The sequence below is a fragment of the Gekko japonicus genome, unplaced genomic scaffold (assembly GCF_001447785.1).
Source record: "Gekko japonicus isolate JY-2015 unplaced genomic scaffold, Gekko_japonicus_V1.1 scaffold630, whole genome shotgun sequence".
NCBI classification, from domain to species: Eukaryota; Metazoa; Chordata; class Lepidosauria; order Squamata; family Gekkonidae; genus Gekko; species Gekko japonicus.
Window position 1 is genome coordinate 157,978 of NW_015162498.1, and position 19,554 is coordinate 177,531.

General features: G+C 44.8%; 1 protein-coding gene across 1 annotated transcript in view; it reads left to right on the top strand.

Moving 5' to 3' along the window:
- The window catches only part of PDE1A (phosphodiesterase 1A), a 156,551-nt gene that overhangs the window by 89,710 nt on the left and 47,287 nt on the right, over window positions 1–19,554 (top strand). The window contains exons 2-3 of the mRNA XM_015406081.1: window positions 2,863–2,976; window positions 18,540–18,722. Coding sequence (XP_015261567.1) covers window positions 2,863–2,976; window positions 18,540–18,722 — 297 coding nt within the window. The remainder of the gene's footprint in view (window positions 1–2,862; window positions 2,977–18,539; window positions 18,723–19,554) is intronic.

Genomic DNA, 19,554 nt, shown 5'->3' on the forward strand with positions numbered 1-19,554 from the left:
GCCCGACGTGGCTGCGTCACTTTTGGGTGAAGTACTCGTGGCGCGCACGCTCTCCCGGAGCAAGCCGGGACTCCCCCGCTGCAGCTTAAGGTACGACTTGGCAACCCTGGTTTCTTTGCAGACCTGGGGCTTCCCCCAGGGTTTGTTGAATCATCTGCTCTTTCTGTACCTGGCCCTGCTGTGCAGATTTTTTGATCTATGCTCTGAAGTTCAGAATTAGTTATACAAAATTGTTCCAAAGGAAAGGAAAGACCCCCTGTCATGATCTGGGCTGTGCTACCAGAGGCCTACTAGGCCCAGAGAGCCTGGCTAGCAGTAGGTGAGGCTAGGGCTACAACTCCCAGAAGCCCCTGGGAGGTTTTGGAGCCAAAATGGACCAATAGGAAAAGAGGAGGGCTGGAAATAAAAGTTCTGGAGCAGCATGAAGAGCTATTCTTTCTTCCAGAGGGCAGAGCCATAAGGAAGGCTGCTGCTGGGGAAAAACCCTCATCCTGAGGGAGGGGTGAATAGTGTAAGGCCACTTGAGATAGTGAGCTAGGGAAAGTATAGGGCATTTGATTTTTTTTCTTTTCACCCACTTACTGTTATTATTCTGCACCTTGTTGTTTGACCTCCTATAAAATAAACCTTTTTCTTGTTTCACTCTGCCTGGTCTTCACGCCTATTATTCGGCCAAAAGGGAGGTCTGAAGGTCTTTGGACCTTCTGTGGGCCTTCCCAAGGGAACCTAAATCCAGAGTGGTGGCAGCGTCAGATGACACCTACCTGAGCTGTGACACCCCCCCCAAAAAAAAAACAAATAGCCTGTTAAGGACTTACTATAATCCAGGAGCACGGTTTGCTGATGCATTTGAAAGTAAAGGGGAGACAGGAATAACTGTGTTCAAGCCCCTGGAACCTTATACAAACAAGTAGGTAGAAAGCTTAAAGTAGGAGAATTTCAGCATTTTCATATTTCCATGATCTTTCATGGGCCTCCAGTTTGTACCACTATATTTAGCCTTTGCCCTCAGAAACTGTATCTCCTACTTTCCCCCTGCCTGTAGTGTCTAAGAGCATCACTACACATGGAATTTTTTTAAAAAAATCCACCAAATATTTGTATGAATGGGCCTTGAGCCTACTCAAAAGCAATGTGACCATCGAAGAGACTGTAGGTGAATTTCCAAGGTCAAGAAATACAAATGGCTCACCTGGAAGGCTCATTTACATGTACTCCCGTCCTTTTTTAAAAAAGTCAAAACAGAAAGTTCACAAGGAGAAACTTTTTCTGAAATGCTGTTGGGTTCTCCTTGTACCTGACCAAAATAAACAAATGGGAACAGGAGAGCTCAGACTATTGCTATCAATAACAACAGTAAACGCTGAAGCAACAGTGTGTGTTGTAACTTTAAATAGATTCAGACGCAAACAATGGAAACACCTGTAACGTATACAAATTTTCAGCTACAACTTGGAGAAATTTATTTCTGGAGGATCAACTTGGAGGAAGCACGTCTATTGCATCTGAAGGTTTATAGAATATATGTCCTTGTGCATTAAGCACACACAGATACATGCCTCTTCCTGCGTCCCTTATTTTGCAGGACCTCTTTCACTGTGAATCAGCCATCCCACTCAGTATCATAGTTGCACATAGGTTTTGTTCTCACTGTAACAATGGTCCATTATGCATCTGGCATTCGCTCCACATTTTATTAGCACTTGACCTGGTTCCCCCTTGCCTTGGAATATCTGTTTTCATTGCATTGCCTCAGATCCTGGTTTCTGCATTGGCTAGTATCAGCTTGCCGTCTATTTTGTTTTCAGTGCTCACTCTTGCATTGGTATGCAGATTTTCCTGTGTCAGTACTTGCCTCAGTGGTTATTAGGCACCTGACCCAAGTAATTCCTAGTTAGGTGATAAATACAAAGGGGGAAATGGGGGTGGGGGAACTGAAGATCAATGAAGCCGTGTCAAGTTGACTGCTTATTGTTCCCTTTGAATCGGAAGCAGAGGAAGGAAAAGGTGCCCCTCAAAACCACATGCAGATACCTCGGGGACAATGCCGTACTGACTGCGAAGTCACCCCTGAACAGCCATAAATCTATGCAGAAGGTAGCATAAAACCCAATGAACAAAGAAAGTGAAAGCGGCATGCAATACAGAGGGAAATTAACCTCCCAACGTGGTTGTGGAAAAACTGCGAGGAAACAGATGGGTGCAGAATCAGCTAGTGTCTTTAGGATAATACTTTTACTTTCCCCCAGTTGCACTGTGAGGCAAGTGATCATATGGGAGAAACGTAATGGATGTACCATTGGGCAGGGCTGAAACATGCTGCCTGACTCTAGTATCTCTGTCGATTGTCCTACAAACTGTTGTTTGTTGGGGTGTCTTTGTGCTAATCTGGGACTCTAGAAAGTTTGGTTTGTGCTTGGCTTACTAACTGTGGTTTGCCATGATGTCTGAATGTAGGAATCCCAGTTTATTAAGTAGCACTGTCCACATCGGCTTCCTTAATACAGAGAAGGTATCATAGAGCAACAGAAAACCTTGCCACTCCAGCTGTATCGAGCTATTAGTGATGCTTTCTAAGGATGCTCATGCCATTTTTCTTCCACCTTCTCTCCCTAACCATTTCTCTACCAAGCAGAACTTTACTTCAGAGACTTCAGCCTTTCCCAAAGGGAAATTTAAAAGGCAGTGTGACAAGAGGTCTTGTTTAAGTCTTGCTTTTTTCCAGTTTGCTAATATGCACAAAGGAAATTGTTCCATAAACAATGTTGTTATGGTCAAAAGCGGTTCACATACAGTAAACGATTAATGTTGTATTTCATTTACCTATCTAATAATCTCATTTTTTTTCCTTCTTCTCAACAGATTAAGATGTTTAGTAAAGCAGCTGGAGAAAGGTGACGTTAACGTGGTTGACCTAAAGAAGAATATTGAATATGCAGCATCTGTATTGGAAGCAGTATATATTGATGAAACAAGGTAAGTTTTCCGAACCATTGACTGATCAGCCTGGAGACACCTGTGTGCCCATCTGATATTCAGACAGATATTCCTAAATCGTATCAGTTCTGCACAAGAAATAATAACAACAGTCGGGTTTTTGAAAGCAATCCTAAACATTTCTACTCAGAATCCTACTACAGTCAGTTCAGTGGGGTCTATTCCCAGGAAAGCATTTTTAGGATTGTACAATCATAGGCTGCAGTCACTTACACTAAATAATCCACTTTCAATGCACTTTCCAACTGGACTTTGCTAGTTCACACAGTAAGAATCCACTCTGAAAGTGAATTGAAAGTGGATTATTTAGTGTGTGTGACCGCAGCCAGAGTCTTATTGTGCTTGATTTATATTAATCTCAAAAGTTCAGGAACATGGTATTTAAGACATTTTAAATTCTAGGTCTACTTCTGAGAGCTGGCATAGTATATTGTCTAAGACTGCTTTCACAAAAGCTGGATAATATACTTTCAATACACTTTAGGAGTTATTTGCAAGTGGATTTTGCTGCTTCACAGAGGAAAATTTAGTTGCAAATAAATGCTAAAGTGCACTGAAACTAAACTGCATTATCCAATGTGTGTTAAAGCAGCCACTGAGAGCAACTTCTGAACCAGAAAAGCCCTGGTTTGGAATCTTGCCTCTGGCATGACTTTACTAGATGGTCTTGAGCAAGTCAAATTCTCTCTACCCTAAATGTGCTGATAATATCACTGACCTAGTTTATAAGATCATAAGGAATGAGTCTATCTGAAGCCCTGTGAACACTCAAAACACACTATATAAATTCAATTGTTATTGCGTTTACATGTAGAATATTAGATTAACTTCAGCTACATTACAGGGTCATTGTTTCTGTGACCTGCATTCTCTGTTCAAGAGATTAAGGTACATTTATTGGGAGAGAATGGGTACTCTGTGTGGTTCTGTTAGGCAGACAATGAATAATCTTTCTCCGTACATCTTTGAAAAGTTAGCTTTTGCATTGCTATAAATGTAGAAAGTCATCGTTGTTGCCAGGCCTTGTACACACTGGGATTTTATTGAAACTGTTTCACAGCTGATTTTTTTACGTGTTTCATTTTTTAAAACTGCTTTTAGATGGATATGTAAGTGAAACTATATCTAGTGCGAGACCAATTTTCAGCATGTTTACCTAAGTTTTAAATTTCACTACGGTGACCTTTTCACATTTCCTTCGGAACTGGATGTGCTTCTAAGCACGGCTGCCAAAATGTGCTCGGTATTGCTTGGATATAGAGCATGTGTCTGGTCCTGTTTCCTTATTAAATTTAGAAAGGTCTGAGTTTTTCATAATTCAAGGAGCCAGCCTCGTTATACTAAACGTGATATATGTAATTGCTTAACTGTATGGTTTATGTGCACATTACGCATCTGGTGCTTTTGTAACTAAGGGACAAAAGGCACGGCCTGTCTGTGATTCATTACTAATTCTAGGGAGACACAGCAATTAATAGAGCATTATCCAACAATTCTGTCGAGTTCCCAGACTTTCAGTGCAATCCTATACAAAACCACTCCATTCTAAGCCTACTCAAATCGATGAGTTTAGACGGGAATAGTTCTGCAGAGGGTCACATTGTTAGGGTGGTAGTTGTTTATCATATCCTGTAGCCGCTATGTATAAACATTTTATGGACAAATTAAAACAGCAGAGGAAATTTATGGTGCCCTATTATGATAGGCGATACATATTTTCTGCACAGGACTCCGAAGCTGACATTGCAAGACGCCGAACAGTATACATGTTATTTGCAGCTCAGAAAGTTTAATCTATATTCAGAATGGATCGGTTCAGCCATAAAAATTTAAACCATGGCTAATTGGAACTAGGGTTAGTTTGTGAAACAGGGATTCTGCTCACAGACAGTTATTCAGATCCAGGAGTCATTTCGTAGAAAAAGAGCTAGGGGAACACATTAGCATAGCTCATTAGCATATGCCACACCCCCTGACATCAGGGGCCCGGCGGTGGTGCTGCAAGGCCAGCAAGAGTGCGAGGAAGCCCCGCCAAGGCTCTCCCTGGCCCCAGGCAGGCAGGGATGGGGAGAGGCAGGGAGGAAGCAACTTACCCTCCCTCTTCTCCTGCCTCCTCCTGGCTGAATGAGGGCTGGAAGCGGGGCGGCCGGAAGCAGGGGGCGGGGCTTCGTCATGTGCCCCGCCCCCTTGCACCTCACCCAGGGGAACTGCGTTCCCCCGCGTTCCCCCCCGAAATGACCTCTGTTCAAATCCTGATTTGCTTCAACAAAGGCTTGTCTTGTGGCCTTCCCTCTGACCAGATGGCTCCGTAGTTGAGGAGCCTGTGAAGTCATTAGTGGAGGACAAGCCAGATTGACTGCACTTGTGTATCATGTGGAACTAGAGATGCCAGCCTCCAGGTGGGACCTGGGGATCCCCTGGAATTACAGCTCATCTCTGGACTACAGATATCAGCTCCCTTGGAGAAGGTTGAGGCGTTGGAGGGGGGGACTGTAGGGCATTGTACCCCACTGAGGTCCCTGTCCTCCCCAGGCTCCACCCCCAAATCTCCAGGAGTTTCCCAACCTGAAGTTGGCAACCCCATGGGAACCATAGTTTAAGACTGTGATTAATAATCCAAGTTAATCATTTCAGGTATTGGTTTGACAGACCCTAACTAAGCATGATTAATGGAGTGTGCATTTAGACAATCGCAATAGCCATACCTAGTTAAATTAAACCATGGTTTTGTGAGACATCTGAACTGAGTCATTGTATGAAAGCCCCTATATGAGTTCTGATCAATTAAAAAAATATCTAAAGGAAATCTCAAAGTTTAATCTAAACTTGGATCCTGAAATCACTGGAGACCACCGTTAAAACAGTGGTTCTAGTTTTAACACCTTTTCCAGCAACTTCAGCAGTGGGACAGGTTAGGAAGGGACAGACCCTTTTGCTCACGATTCTGATCCCCTGTGATTATTCCCCATTTATATTAGTGTGCGTGGTTAATTCAGCTTTGCAAATCAATTCAGAAAAGTTACTCCCACCCATCCATCCACCCACCCATCCATCCACCCACCCAGTCATGTTAAATCCAGAAGATTTACTGTGAGATAAAGGTGATACAGCAACCCCAAGAGGTGGCTTTTGCCACCCATTCATTTATCCACCCGCCCGCCCACCCATCCATCTATCTTTATTACGGCCCACAGCTGTATAGAAGCAAAACAAACAATGTTGATTACATTCAACCTAGTACATCAGAAAATGAAAAGGGTTAGCAGTTATTAGGGTAAATTCTACACAGCACCTTATCTCAGCCTGTATTTTCATAGTAGAGAACAGGAACCATAATGTTAGTGGCTGACACTTGAGAAACACGTGAATTAAAAAACAACAACGACACACTTTAACCAAAAAATTTAAAGGCCTCTAAACCCAGCTAAACAGCCCATCTGTCCTGGAATCACACAATCTTCTTAAAGAAGATGATGCAAAGAAACCCCAAATGTTAGAGCTATTCGGGAAGCTTATTTTATTGTTGTTGCTTGCCTGGATGTAATTTAGAAATCTCACAAAGAAGCAAAAAGAAAGATGGCTAGCCCGTCAGTGCTGGTTCCTCTTCACGGATTCTGAGTGGCCAAATACAAAGCAAAAATGATTTCTGCCCCAACATGCATTTACTTACGAAAAATATGATGCAGAATGTTATAAACAAGGCTTAAGGAGTGTGGGTGGAACTGGTGGTGTGGGTGGAACTGGGGTGCCATCGAGTCACAACCGACTTACGGTGACCCAGCAGGGTTTTCAAGGCAACAGACATTCAGAGGTGGTTTGCCTTTGCCTGCCTCCGTGTCATGATGACCCCGGTATTCCTTGGAGGTCTCCCATCCGAATACTAGCCAGGGCTGACCCTGCTTAGCTTCCAAGATCTGGTGAGATGGGACCAGCCTGGGCCATCCAGGTCAGCGCTGTGAGTGGAACTGCTCTGTACAAAAGGTGACTTTCCTGCAACTCCTCCCACTACAGTCTTCAGTTCCGCCTGAAATTGAGCTTCCTTGGGTCAGTCAATCCCTAGGAGTGGGGGGGGCAAAATGGAAGATCGCAGCGAGTGGGCTGCCTACCACAAGCAGGAAAGGCACTCAGGATCCAAGCCCCCCCCATCTCTTGCTTCCTCGCCCTCTTTAATTTGACCCAGGATTTGGTAAAATGCCAGCCAGACCTGGGTTCTATTAGCAGGGCTCATAATATGAAATAATGTTGGCAACCCCTGGAAACGTGTGGGAGAGCAGAGGCAGAGACTCACAGATTGTGTCCTGTAACATCATGATGTCATTTTCTGCTGTGTAACCTGAAAATGATCAGAGATCAGGTTGCGAAGATAGGAGCAGAAGTCTAACATTCATAATTCATAGTTACCAAGTCAGGATTATTCATCAGTCCAAGATGGTCTGAGTACCAAGGGATTTTAAGGAGAAATCCCATCCTTGCACCCATGTGCTCCAGTTCACAAAGCAACTCTTTGTCTCTCACGAGGCAGCATTTCCAGGTGCAATAAAACAGGCAGCAAGAGGAAGAAGGGAGAGCTAAGCAAGAGAGCAGCCAGAGCAAGCAAGAGGCTCACTCCCATAGTGATCAATGGAATTATAGCCCAATCTAATCGCAATCAGCTGTGGCCATCAGCCAATCACGAGTGGACAGGTGTGTGTTGCCAATTGTTGGTTGCCATAGCTGCAACACAGGAATGGCTAGAAGTTTGGAGGTCCCTCCTGCAGTCAGGTGACCCAAACTTCACAGCTTCGTCATTGTATACATGAGTAGTCGCATGTGGGCCAGAAAGTGGTGCCATGAGGTCTTGCTTTTGGCATAGAAGTGTGAAAGAATGTGGGTTTATGGCATGGCTATTGAGGTATTTCAGGCCATTTGGTCTGCCCTGGACCATTTGGCCTGCAACAGGAAACAAGACATAGCATGTTATCAAAAGACATCACTGGAGAAGGCATGTGGATATAGAAAGCAGAAAGCAATTTTTCTATACAAAGCCTTGCCGCGGTCTCAGGTGGGGACCGATTTGCCTCCCCCTGGAAGGAGGAGGAGGCATTGACATATGACGCCAGTATCATGACGTCCATGCTGGGGGATGGAGCCAACAGAGATTTAAGGTCAGCTACGTCCCCGGCCTGCCTCTTTGCCCATGTGTCACTCAGTAAGGCACCTCCTATGTTCAATTTTTTTTGCTTTTTTTGTTAGCTGTATTTCTCCAGTTGAGATATGTTTTTATAAGAACGAGACATCACTGTAGAATGGCAGGCTTCTCAACCCAGGATCATGTTTTCCTTGAATAAATGATTTGGGAAACCTGCTCTTAGTATGGCACAAACCTGGTTTTGCTGGTTTGAACAGGTATACAACCGTTAGTTTGCTGGCGCCAGTTGTTCATGCCACAATCCTGAGCATTTTACTGAGAAAAAAATTCAACCGATATCAGTAGGAATTCGTTTCAAATAATTTGCTTTAGTCTTACATACCACTGTAGGACTTTTTATTATAGCGCAAGGCCAACATATATCATTTCACACGGACTTGGAAAAATTCCAGTATCCCTGGTTTCTTTTTAGAGACTAGTTTTATTTCCACATACGAGAACTATGAAACGTTTTCAAGAATTCAGTGGAAACATTTGAATGAAACATTTCCCAAAGTTTTCCCAGCTGATTCTGGGTAACAGTTGATAGAAAAATTATTCTGTTGATAACTTGGCACTGACGTAAAAGGCAAGAGAGATTATGCTGTGGTAATTCTGAATGTGATTATGCCATGGTAAATGCAGTGAACGCTGATGAGGATTAGTGGTAATTCTTCAGATTTTAAGGAGTCCAGGGGAAACGCTAGGAAATCTGACATTACCAGTAAATCTCACCGCTAACTGTGCCTTTAATGATGTCTGAATGTCATCCTTATTCCCGACATTAAATGATAAAAAGCATTTAGCATGTCAGAACTGTGTCAAACATGAGCTTTGTAAGTAAACATTTTTTACTTAGCCTCCTAAAAATCTTGGGAATCTGTAATAGTGAAGCATGGCCCTCATCTGCAGATATCTAAATCAGTGGAGCAGGGACACTGACACAAAGGAGATTTTTCTAGAAACACGGGGGACCCCCCCAGGCTTGCAGAAAAATCTGAAATCTTAAAAAAAACACAACCCCAGCATGGGGAGCTTAAGCCTCCCACAAATGGAGGAACATTGTCTGCGCATGAAGAAGAAGACATTGGATTTATACCCCGTCCTTCACTACCTGAAGGAATCTCAGAGCGGCTTACAATCCCTTTCCCTTCCCCACAACAGACACCCTGTGGGGTAGGTGGGGCTGAGAGAGCTCTTTCAAGAACTGCCCTTGAGAGAACAGCTCTGAGAGAACTTGTAACTCTAGCAGCTGCATGTGGAGGAGAAGTGGGGAATCAAACCCGGTTCTCCCAGATTAGAGTCCGTGCTCCTAACCACTACACCAAACAATGTGGCTGCAGGTGGGCAGGAACCGCCACTCATTTTGGAACCTCTGAGCCAGTGAGCAAAGAGGGAAGCAATGGAGGCAGGGGCTAAGCCACTCCCAGCCTCCTGGAAGCCTCCTTTGTGCACGGCGCTGAGGAAGACTCAGGGCTGCCCCTCTGCATCCTCAGAGCCGCTGTGCTCCAGGAAGTCCCCCACATCATCACCACCACCGGTACAGCTCCCGGAGTCTCTGCCTAGGGGGGAGCAAGTGGCCAATGTAGATGTACGGCAGCAGTAGCCACAGCCAGTCTGATAAGAAACTGGGTGTACAGCTGGGCAGCCTGTAGCAGCACCATCCTCTCCTCCCTTCCCCAGCTATGCTGCTGTTCCCCACCTCTACTCGGCCAAGAGAGACAGGTGGCAGGGAACAAGAGGTGGCTACGGGTGCTGGTTCTGCTACTATTTGCTGCCGCTTCTTTTCTGCTTCCTTAAACATGTTTCCCCCCCCCCACCCCATCAGGAGCAATTCTACACTGGCTTTTCCCTCCGTCGTTTTGCCAAACCAGTCTTGGAACAGAAACCCCCCTCTACACTGCATGCCGCTTTCACTTTCTTTGATCATCGGGTTTTATGGTGCCTTCTGCATAGATTTATGGCTGTTTTGGGGGGACTTTTCTTTACAGTTAGTATGGCGTTGCCCCTGAGGTATTTGAGATGCAACTTGTTGAGGAACTGTGGAGTGAATGCCAGATGCAGAATTGCCCCAGGAGAGAATGTAGGCAAGAGGAAGTGGGGGTGGCAGGGAGAAGGTGGTGCCGCTACCCTAGTCCGAATCAGAGAGAGGCTGGTTCTGCATCTGGCATTCGCTCAACATTTTCTCAACACTGAGGAAAACGTGCAGCTCAAAACCACATTCAGATACCTCGAGGCCACGCCGTACTGACTGCGAAGTCACCCCTGAACGGCCATAAGTCTATGCAGAAGGTACCATAAAATCTGATGATAAAAGAAAGCGAAAGTAGCATGCAGTGCAGAGGGGAATTTCTGTTCCAATGTGGGTTTGGTATAACAACAGAGGGAAAAGCCAATGCAGAATCGCCCAGAGACGGTTGGGTAAACATTAGTAGGCAAGAGGAAGAGGCAGGGGCTTCCCTCTCCCCTCACCCTGATGGGCAGTTGGATGAGGAGAAAACATTCACCCTCCACACACATAGAGGTGCCCAAGTGAAGAGAGACCCCAGAAGAACTGGCTCCCCAACCCATCCTATCCATTGTGCAGTTCTTCAGGCCCACAGGCCTCTTCTTTATCTCATTATTGAATGGAGGTGATAATAGGAGGGGTGATTCATATTCAAAGTCGCAGCAGCTATTCTCTCTCTCTCTCTCTCTCTCTCTCTCTCTCTCTCTCTCTCTGTGTCTCTCTGTCTCTCTCTCTCTCTCAATAGCCAGAAATATTTCCAGCTCCCCCAACCTAGTGCCACTTTACTAAACACCTTCCTGATTTATCCTTTCTTCTCTGGATAGCCAGTGTAAGGAAAACACACACACTTTTGCTTTTCTGTAACAAGCAAAACCAAGTCCCCAATGCTACTGCCAGTCTTGCTCCCACCAGCTTTTCAGATTTAAAAATGAGTAACTTTGGTCAGTATTGCATCCACTTTTCACTCAGGCAGAAAAGCAGTGGCAGTTGAAGAGGAAATGGGGGGACCTGTGTTAGAGGGCAAGGGGGTGCAAAAGGAACGAAAGAGGGGGGGGATGTCCCCTTGAGTTTCTCACGGGTCCCCATCACTAAATGCCAACAGTCACCAGCGTCCATCATTTGTTACTGTCATGTGCTGTAACATACCTATGTTAACTGTGCCCTTCTGAAGTAAGAAACTTGAACAGCGGCAGAAATGGCAGGGATTTCCAGATGTCTTAAAAAATCCTGTGTGGGGCTGTGCTTCCAACATTGTCGTTGATAAATTATTTTAACACATCAAAAGCTATATTTAAATCTAAGAAGCTGCTGTATATAATACATCAAAATAAAGTGGCCGTCTAGCCCAGGATTTGGAACACATCCCAGCAAGAAGCTTGATATGTATCAAGAGGCTGTGTACTGTCAAGCCAGCTCACGTAACCACCAAATAAAAAAAGGTTGTATGAATGAGCAACTCAGAATCAGTGTGCCCCTTTAAAGAGAAAGAGATAACATACAGCTGCGCCCTTACAGAAAGGCTATCCTCTGGACTTTGGAGATTACATATGCCTTGGTATCACTTTACTGCCATCAAATCGAACCTGTAGGACTATTCCTCCAAAGCTGTTACATCTGTGGTAAGCAGGGCTATTTTGGGGCAGAAACGCACAGGAATGGAGTTCCGGCTGGCTTCCAAGTTGGCCACGCCCAGCAGGAACTCATTAGCATAATAGGCCACACCCAACAGCAGAAACTCATTAGGATTGGCTACATTAGAGGTGTGTGGCCTAACATGCAAAGGAGTTCCTGCTACAAAAAAGCCCTGGGTTTTGACAACAAACAAGGTAAACAGAATAAGAAGCAAAAGGTGGGTGTGACTGGATGAGCACACTTCTGGTAACATGAGGGTGTGGCCTAATATGCCAATGAGCTGTGCTGTCAGGGGTGTGGCCTAATATGCTAATGAGTTTCTGTTGTTGGGTGTGGCCTATTATGCTAATGAGTTCCTGCTGGGCTTTATCTACAAAAAAAGCCGTGGTGGTAAGGGAATACTTTGGGGAAGCCTGTGGTTCTGTATCAGAAGGTTGAAATGTTACAGAGGGAAGCCAGGTTGGTCTCCAACAGATCAACTAGATTAAAGTCCAGTGGCAACTGGTATGAGCCTGGCCCATAGCTACAGTGGGGCTATTGGGGGCTCTGCCCCCTTCCTTAAAGGGCCAGCCCACTTCCTTAAAGGCCCTCTTCTTCCCAAAAGCATTTAAAGGGATCTTTTAAATGCTCTTGAGAAGAAGCAGGGGGTGGTATACGCCCCTCTCCCTCTCCCTCTGCAAGATTTAAAGGGCCCTTCAGCTGATCAGCAGGGCGCAAGTCACAAATACTAGAAAATTCTTTGCCCCACATGCCACAAAATCCTGGCTATGGGCCTGGTATGAGTTGTTCGAGATATGATCTTTCAAGAGCCAAAGCTCCCTTTGTCAGAGGCCTTCATCTGACGAAGGAAGCTTTGACTGTCGACAGTTTGTAAACTTTGACTCTCGACAGTTTGTACCCCAAAAATCTTGTTGGTCACTAAGGTACCACTGGACGTGAATTTAAGGGTTAAACGTGTAGAGTTCCCATCTAGCAGAGCAATGTGGGTAATAATGAAGTACATCGACTTGTGTAGGCTCCATTAAATGTTTAATAAATATGTGTCCCTCTTGTCTGGAAAGTAATAGCTTTTAGTGGAAAAATCAATGTGTCCTGATTATTTCCCCACCGTTGCTGAATGTTTTGTAAGAAAATGGAGCAATCAGGTACATTTGAGTTAGGGTTATCTCCAACTTGAAACTTCAAGTTTAGAACTTCCGGAGTTAGGCCAGAGTTTTGGTCCAGGACTGCTAAGGTTGGAGGGGGGCTAGGGGTACAAAATAAGGGCCCAGAGAGCTCTGGGGGCTTAAAAGCTGGGCATAGTGCCCCAGAAGATGAGACATAGCTTACTTGTTCTAATCAAACATCTTGTTTGTGTTCTTATAATATGAGGGACCAAATGTGTGTGTATGGGGGGGCAGGGGGATCTTTGTCTGGGGGGGCTGTGATTCCTGTTGGCAGCTCGACTGCAATGCCGGTTCAATAGAAAGAGCTTCCCTCAGCAGGATTTCAGCTCTACGTCCATGGGGCCTGTCCTGGATTTGTTGTTCAGTCACACAGTTGAGTCCGACTTTTCGCGACCCCATGGACCACATCACGCCAGGCCCTCCTGTCCTCTGTCATCCTCCGTTGTCCTGGATATCCCACAGCAACTAACTTACATTTTCTCCACACCCAAATCTCCAGGAATTTCCTAACCCAGAGTTGGCAACCCTGCTTGTGCACTTGTGGAATTCAGTTCTGAGCATGGAACTCCCAGCATGGTGTCTTGTCTCCAGAACTGGGGGGGGGGGGGGACACAAGGACAACGTTTCATAAACAGGCCTATATGAGCAAAGGCGATCTGGCAATATTGTTTTAGGTTTGGTGTCCCTGCAATTATGTATTTTTGTTAGAAATCCAAGTTTTAATACACGTTCTGATTCATTAAAGAACACTCTTATGTCTGATCCCTGAGCTTGCTCCAAGGTATACATGAAGTCATTGTGTACGTGGCCTTCTGTGCTCATTCCAGTAACAGAGAAATAAATCTCTATGCCGCCCATTCCCTTTTCTTGTGGCTGATGGCCAAGACAAAGACACTTGAACTGAACTGAGCTAAATCTGTCCCCTTCATTCAAGTGAATGATTGCGTATGTGCAGGCATGGGAGCCTTCGGCTATGAATTTTCATCCAAGAGATCATCAGAATGAGGCTGTTGGAAAGAACCGAACCTAGTGGGAAGTGGGTTATCTGCTGTTTGGTAAGCTGGATGGGATCCTTGCCTTAATCTGTTCTAGCAAAAGGTCTGCTTTTGGAGCTTTACTTTGGAGGGCAGGCCATTCAGGAGGACTGGGGTATATGGTTAAAGGCAAACCAGGTTTGGGAAGGCAGTCCCAATCAGTGCTCCTTCTAAGCTGAGTTAGTGGGAGCTAGCTCACAGTTTTTTGCCTCCAGATCACAAATTTTTGTCTTAGCTCTGGAAGGATGACTCCGGAGCAAACTAATTTATGCAGCCGCCAAATTGCTCGCACACAACTTTAATGTCAGTAGCTCAGAAAGTAGAATTTTTGCTCACAAGACTCCACAGCTTAGAGGGAGCTTTGATCCTAATGGTTTCTCATGGTATGGAATGTGTCCAGAGATGACCTCAGACAAGGCTATCCAAATAGGACCCCTCATTGTGTTGAATAATATCTATCTATCTGGTACATTTCTAGATCAAATCAAGCCTGAAGTTTCCCTAGAAGCTAAAATGACTAAAATGACTCATATTTTGGTCTCATTTTGAGACAAGAGTCACTGCAAAAGACAATAATTCTAGGAAAATTTGAAGGCAGTGGGAAAAGAGGAAGACCCAGCATGACTCAAGGAAGTCACGGCCCACAGTTTTCAAGACCTGAGAATGGCCATTAACGATAGGCCATTTTGGAGGACATTAATTCACAATAGGGTTGCCAAATCTATTTACTTTGGCAGTGGGGGAGCCTCGCCAAACTCCGGGAGCCGTAGGTGGACGTGTGCACGTGTCCGGAAGTGACGCGCGATGTTGATCACGTTGAGGGCATGGCCCCAATCGTCGGAGGGGGCGGAGTTCCCCCCGGGGCCCGATTACCCGCCCCCACTTGGCAGCCCTAATTCACAAGGTTGCTATAAATCAGAAGTGACTTGATGGCACTTAACATACACATTTGGTACATTTTTATCTAGTCCTTCCTTCAAGGAGCTGAAGGTAGTGTACTTGGTTCTCTCCCAAGGCTATCCTTGCAGCAACTTTGTGAGAGAGACTGGGTGAAATAACTGAGAATTAGCCGGCTTCTAATGGTGTCCCCATTTCTGCTGTGGGCCAGCAGAAAGTCTGAGAGTGAGGCTGAAGTAATTGAATTTTCAGGAAATTAATCCAGACAGGTATAAGATTCTCTTCAATTGAATTACCACTGAGGTCTCAAGAGAAGCCTCTTAGAGATTTCCACAAATTTGTTATGAAGAAAAGAAGACCCTAAAGAGAACGGAGGAATAAAGAGGAACAAAACAACAACAAGAAAGTGTTTTTTAAAAAATCTATTTCCTTGGTTTCCCATGAATGTCTGTCACTGGCACAGAAGCCCTCCTGCTTGGGCAAAATAATAGCTGGAAGAGACATAAGAAAGAAATGTGAAGGGAAAAGCATTAGTTTGCAAACGGTTGTATGGATGTTCAGTCTCTCAGTGTGCCCCTGGCATGACTGAAGGAAAAGAGAATGCATCCCGGGAGGACAGAAGAAATTTGTTGCTCTTATAAAAGCCAGAGGTATGCATGTTCTGAGCACTGAGCTTTGTCTCAAGACAAAAAAATTGCATCCTTCAGGGAAGTCTATGTAACCCATCAGTAGCAAAATGAGTAATTTTAATTGCCAAGAACATATTCCCCCCCACGTATATACATGGAACTCGCTACGTTACTGAAGAAACACATTTCCCCCCTCATGGACGAGCAATCCTGCACAAAATGTACACACAGTGGTATTTATACAAAATAAAATTGAGAATTTGACAGTATTAGGATCTTCCCCCCCCCTTTGTTTCTTGGCTTTCTGCAAGAAATGGCTCTCTCTTCTCCTCCATGTTTGCTTGAGGCAATCCAGTGGGGGCGGCAAGTACCTTCAAGCTGCAGCCTTGTGTGATTTTCAAGGGAAGAGATGTTGGGAGGTGGTTTGCCATTGCCTGCCCCTGTATTGCGTGACCCTTAGGGGTCTCCCATCCAAATACTAACAAGCAGGGGTCGTTTCGTAGAAAAAGAGCTAGGGGAACTCATTAGCATAACTCATTAGCATATGCCACACCCCCTGACATCACCGGAAGTGTGTCATAAGGCCACACCCCCTGACATCACCGGAAGTGTGTCATAAGGCCACACACCCTGCCCCCAACGGTCCCGGCCGCCGCCACCGGCCTTGCAGCTCCATTGCCAAGCCCCATGAGGGGCCTGGCGGTGGACCTGCAAGGCCGGCGGGAGTGCAAGGAAGCCCCGCGAAGGCCCTCCCTGGCCCCAGGCAGGCAGGGGTGGGGAGAGGCAGGGAGGAAGCAACTTACCCTCCCTCTTCTCCTGCCTCCTCCTGGCTGAATGAGGGCCAGAAGCGGGGCGGCCGGAAGCAGGGGGCGGGGCTTCGTCATGTGCCCCACCCCCCGTACCTCACCCGGGGGAACTGTGATCCCCCGCAATCCCCCCTTGAAATGACCTCTGCTAACAAGGGCCAGCCCTGCTTAGCTTCTGAGATCTGAGAAAATTGAGCTAGTCTGGGCCATCTAGATCAGGGCTTGGGGCAAATTCGATTTTTGTAAACACTGCATTACATTTTTGTAATCACTGCTGTTCTGAAGGCGGTATTCATCTTCAAGGTATATGTAGCTAGCGGGTCTGCAGTTGCTAAGCAGTTCTTTTCCACTGCACACAGAGCCTACTGTTTGTTTTGCTAGATGATGATCCCATCCGTGTTTACTAGTGTGATTGTAAAGGAAGGGAATCTTCTTTTATTGAATTAATTTTATCATAATTGCAAAAGCCTTTAAAAATAGGATTGAATGGATTTATCAGATTTGGGTTTTTTTGGGGGGTGGTGCGTTTGACAAATGCCAAGTTGTTCACACTTGAGTAGGCTTTATGGAGAGGTGGCATAGAAACCAGCCAAATCAACATAGGAACTTAAGAGCAGCCATGCTGGATCAGACCACCAGACCCTCCTGGAAGGCCCACAGGTTCCAAAAGCATGCAGAGGTATACTGCGTCCAAACACATATAATTCTGTCAGTATATGTAATTCTCAACAAGTCTGCACCTGTGGATGCAAATCCAGAGACAAGACCCATGAATAAGCAAGAAATCTTTCTACAAACTTGAGAAAAACCCTGGGTTTGCAAAAGTCTGAAATTTAAACCTACACACACACACACACACACACACTGGGGGGTTAACCCTCCCCAAATAATAGAAGCAGAACCTATATCTTTAAGAAATAAATTCCTTCAGCAGTGGTGATTGTGGGAGTTGCTAGGCAACCAGAACAATATTGCCAGCCTGCCAGCCTTAGGTTCTGTCTGTAAAGGCCTGTTTTGGCCTTTGACAGGGCCAGACACAGCAGTAACCACTGGCAGGCCCAGCTGCTTGCTACTATTCAAGAGCAGCCACCAAACAAAAGCCAGTCTGACACAGTAGCTAGAGTTTCAAACAAACATCTGGGAAACCCAAATACGAATCCTCATTCTGCTGTGGAAGCTCACTGAATAATTTCGGGCCAGTCACACACTCCTAGCCTAACATACTTCACATAATGGAGAACAGGAAAACAATGTAATCTGCTTTCGATTCTCACAGGGAAGAAAGGTAGGGGATAAATGTAATAAATAAACAGTAAATATAGGTAAAGGTGGGGAGCAGATAAAATTGGCTAGTGTGGAGGAACGAGAGAAGGGAGCAGGGAAAGGGGAAGGGATATGGGAACTGCCAGGGCAAGGGAAAAAAGAAATAATGGGAGAGAGGATACAGGGAGAAATGAGATGCCCCTGCAAGTTCTTATGGGTCCCCCACATGTACAATTGTGAACCTTAATTTAATAATTTTAAAATTTTAAAAGCTTATAGTAGCTCACTCACAGTTCAATGTATATATTGTTTATATAATTTAACTTGGTACTCATTTCCCCATTCACATGTTTAAAACGCGTGGCTCTAAAAATGTATGCTTCTACAATATTGCCCAACATCAACTGGATAATCTGTGCCATATAATCAGGGTTGCCAACCTCCAGGTGGTGGCTGGAGATCTCCTGGGATTATCAGTGATCTCCAGGTGACAGAGATCAGTTCCCCTGGAGAAAATGGCCACTTTGGAAGGTGGACTCTGTGGAGCTGAACCCCTCTGAAGTCCTTCCCCTCCCCAAACCCCACCCTCCTCAGGATCCACCCTCCAAATCTCCAGGTATTTCCCACCTCGGAGCTGGCAACCCTGCCTATAATCCATCCTTGGCTGCCTGATCTGACATCTGTGCCCACACTGAGGAACAATGCATCAAGGAGCCAGACACCAGTCGTATATTTATTGCTGACCTCATTGTGGCCGATCAGGACATTCTTTGCCATCGTATATATGCATCACCTTTGGAATCTGTTCTTATGGTTTTAATTTATTTTATTGTCAGTGTTTTTATGATGCCGATGGCCTTGTAAACTGCCCTGAGCCTGCTTCGGCAGGGAGGGGAGGATATGAATAAATAAATTAAATAAATAATATGCTTACTTGTAGGAGGCTCTTGGACACAGAGGATGAACTCTCGGATATCCAGTCCGATTCAGTCCCACTGGAAGTACGGGATTGGTTGGCGTCTACCTTCACGAGGAAAATGGGGATGACAAAAAGGAGGCCAGAAGAAAAACCCAAATTTCGAAGTATCGTGCATGCAGTGCAAGCTGGGATATTTGTAGAAAGGTGATGGATCATTCATTTTAATAATATGACAGGGAATTAATAAACACTCTCCATCAAAATTGTTGGCAAAGTAAGCATTAAAGAATTTCTGGTCTCATAACTTTGAATTCAAAAGTTGATAAATGGTTGAAGCATTTGCTGTAAACCAGCATCCATGAACTTCGAAAAGATCTGGCTATAAAATTTTATATTCATTCTTCATTGTATCTAAATAACTACAAAAAGATTGATTCTCTTACACTTACATCTCATGTTATTCATAATGCAGTACGGCACTCTTTTAATGTGATATTTGACATCGTCTTGACATGACATGAAGCAACAATACAAAAGAATTTAAAAGGAAAGAACGACATTGTTCAGCTAGCACTTTATTCTTTTACTAATTTATACTCCCCTTGGCAACCATAAAACACTGTTCTCAGATCTTTTGTTTGCTTATATTCTCTCTTTACCCTCTTTGCAAGAGTCACAATGAACATTTGAAGATAAATATGATATATACTAAACTGGAATTCAAAGAGTTCTCAAATGTATTTAATGGTAACTTATCCCTGAAAGGTTGGCGGCACTTCTTTAGCGATTGTATGAATAGACAACTCTCAACTAAAAAGTCCCCAAGAGAGTTTACAGCTCAGTAAAAGCCAGTAAAAAGCCAGTGAAATAAATCTCCGTTTTAAAATACAGTAAAATTGCATTCCTCTTGCTGCATCATGGGGTTGGATCCAGACTAAGGTTTCCATCAGCAGAATGGGACTTTCCTCACACCCGTCGCAACCCACTATAAAATGCTGGTGGTGGTGGATAAAAACAGGAAAATATGAGGGGGTCT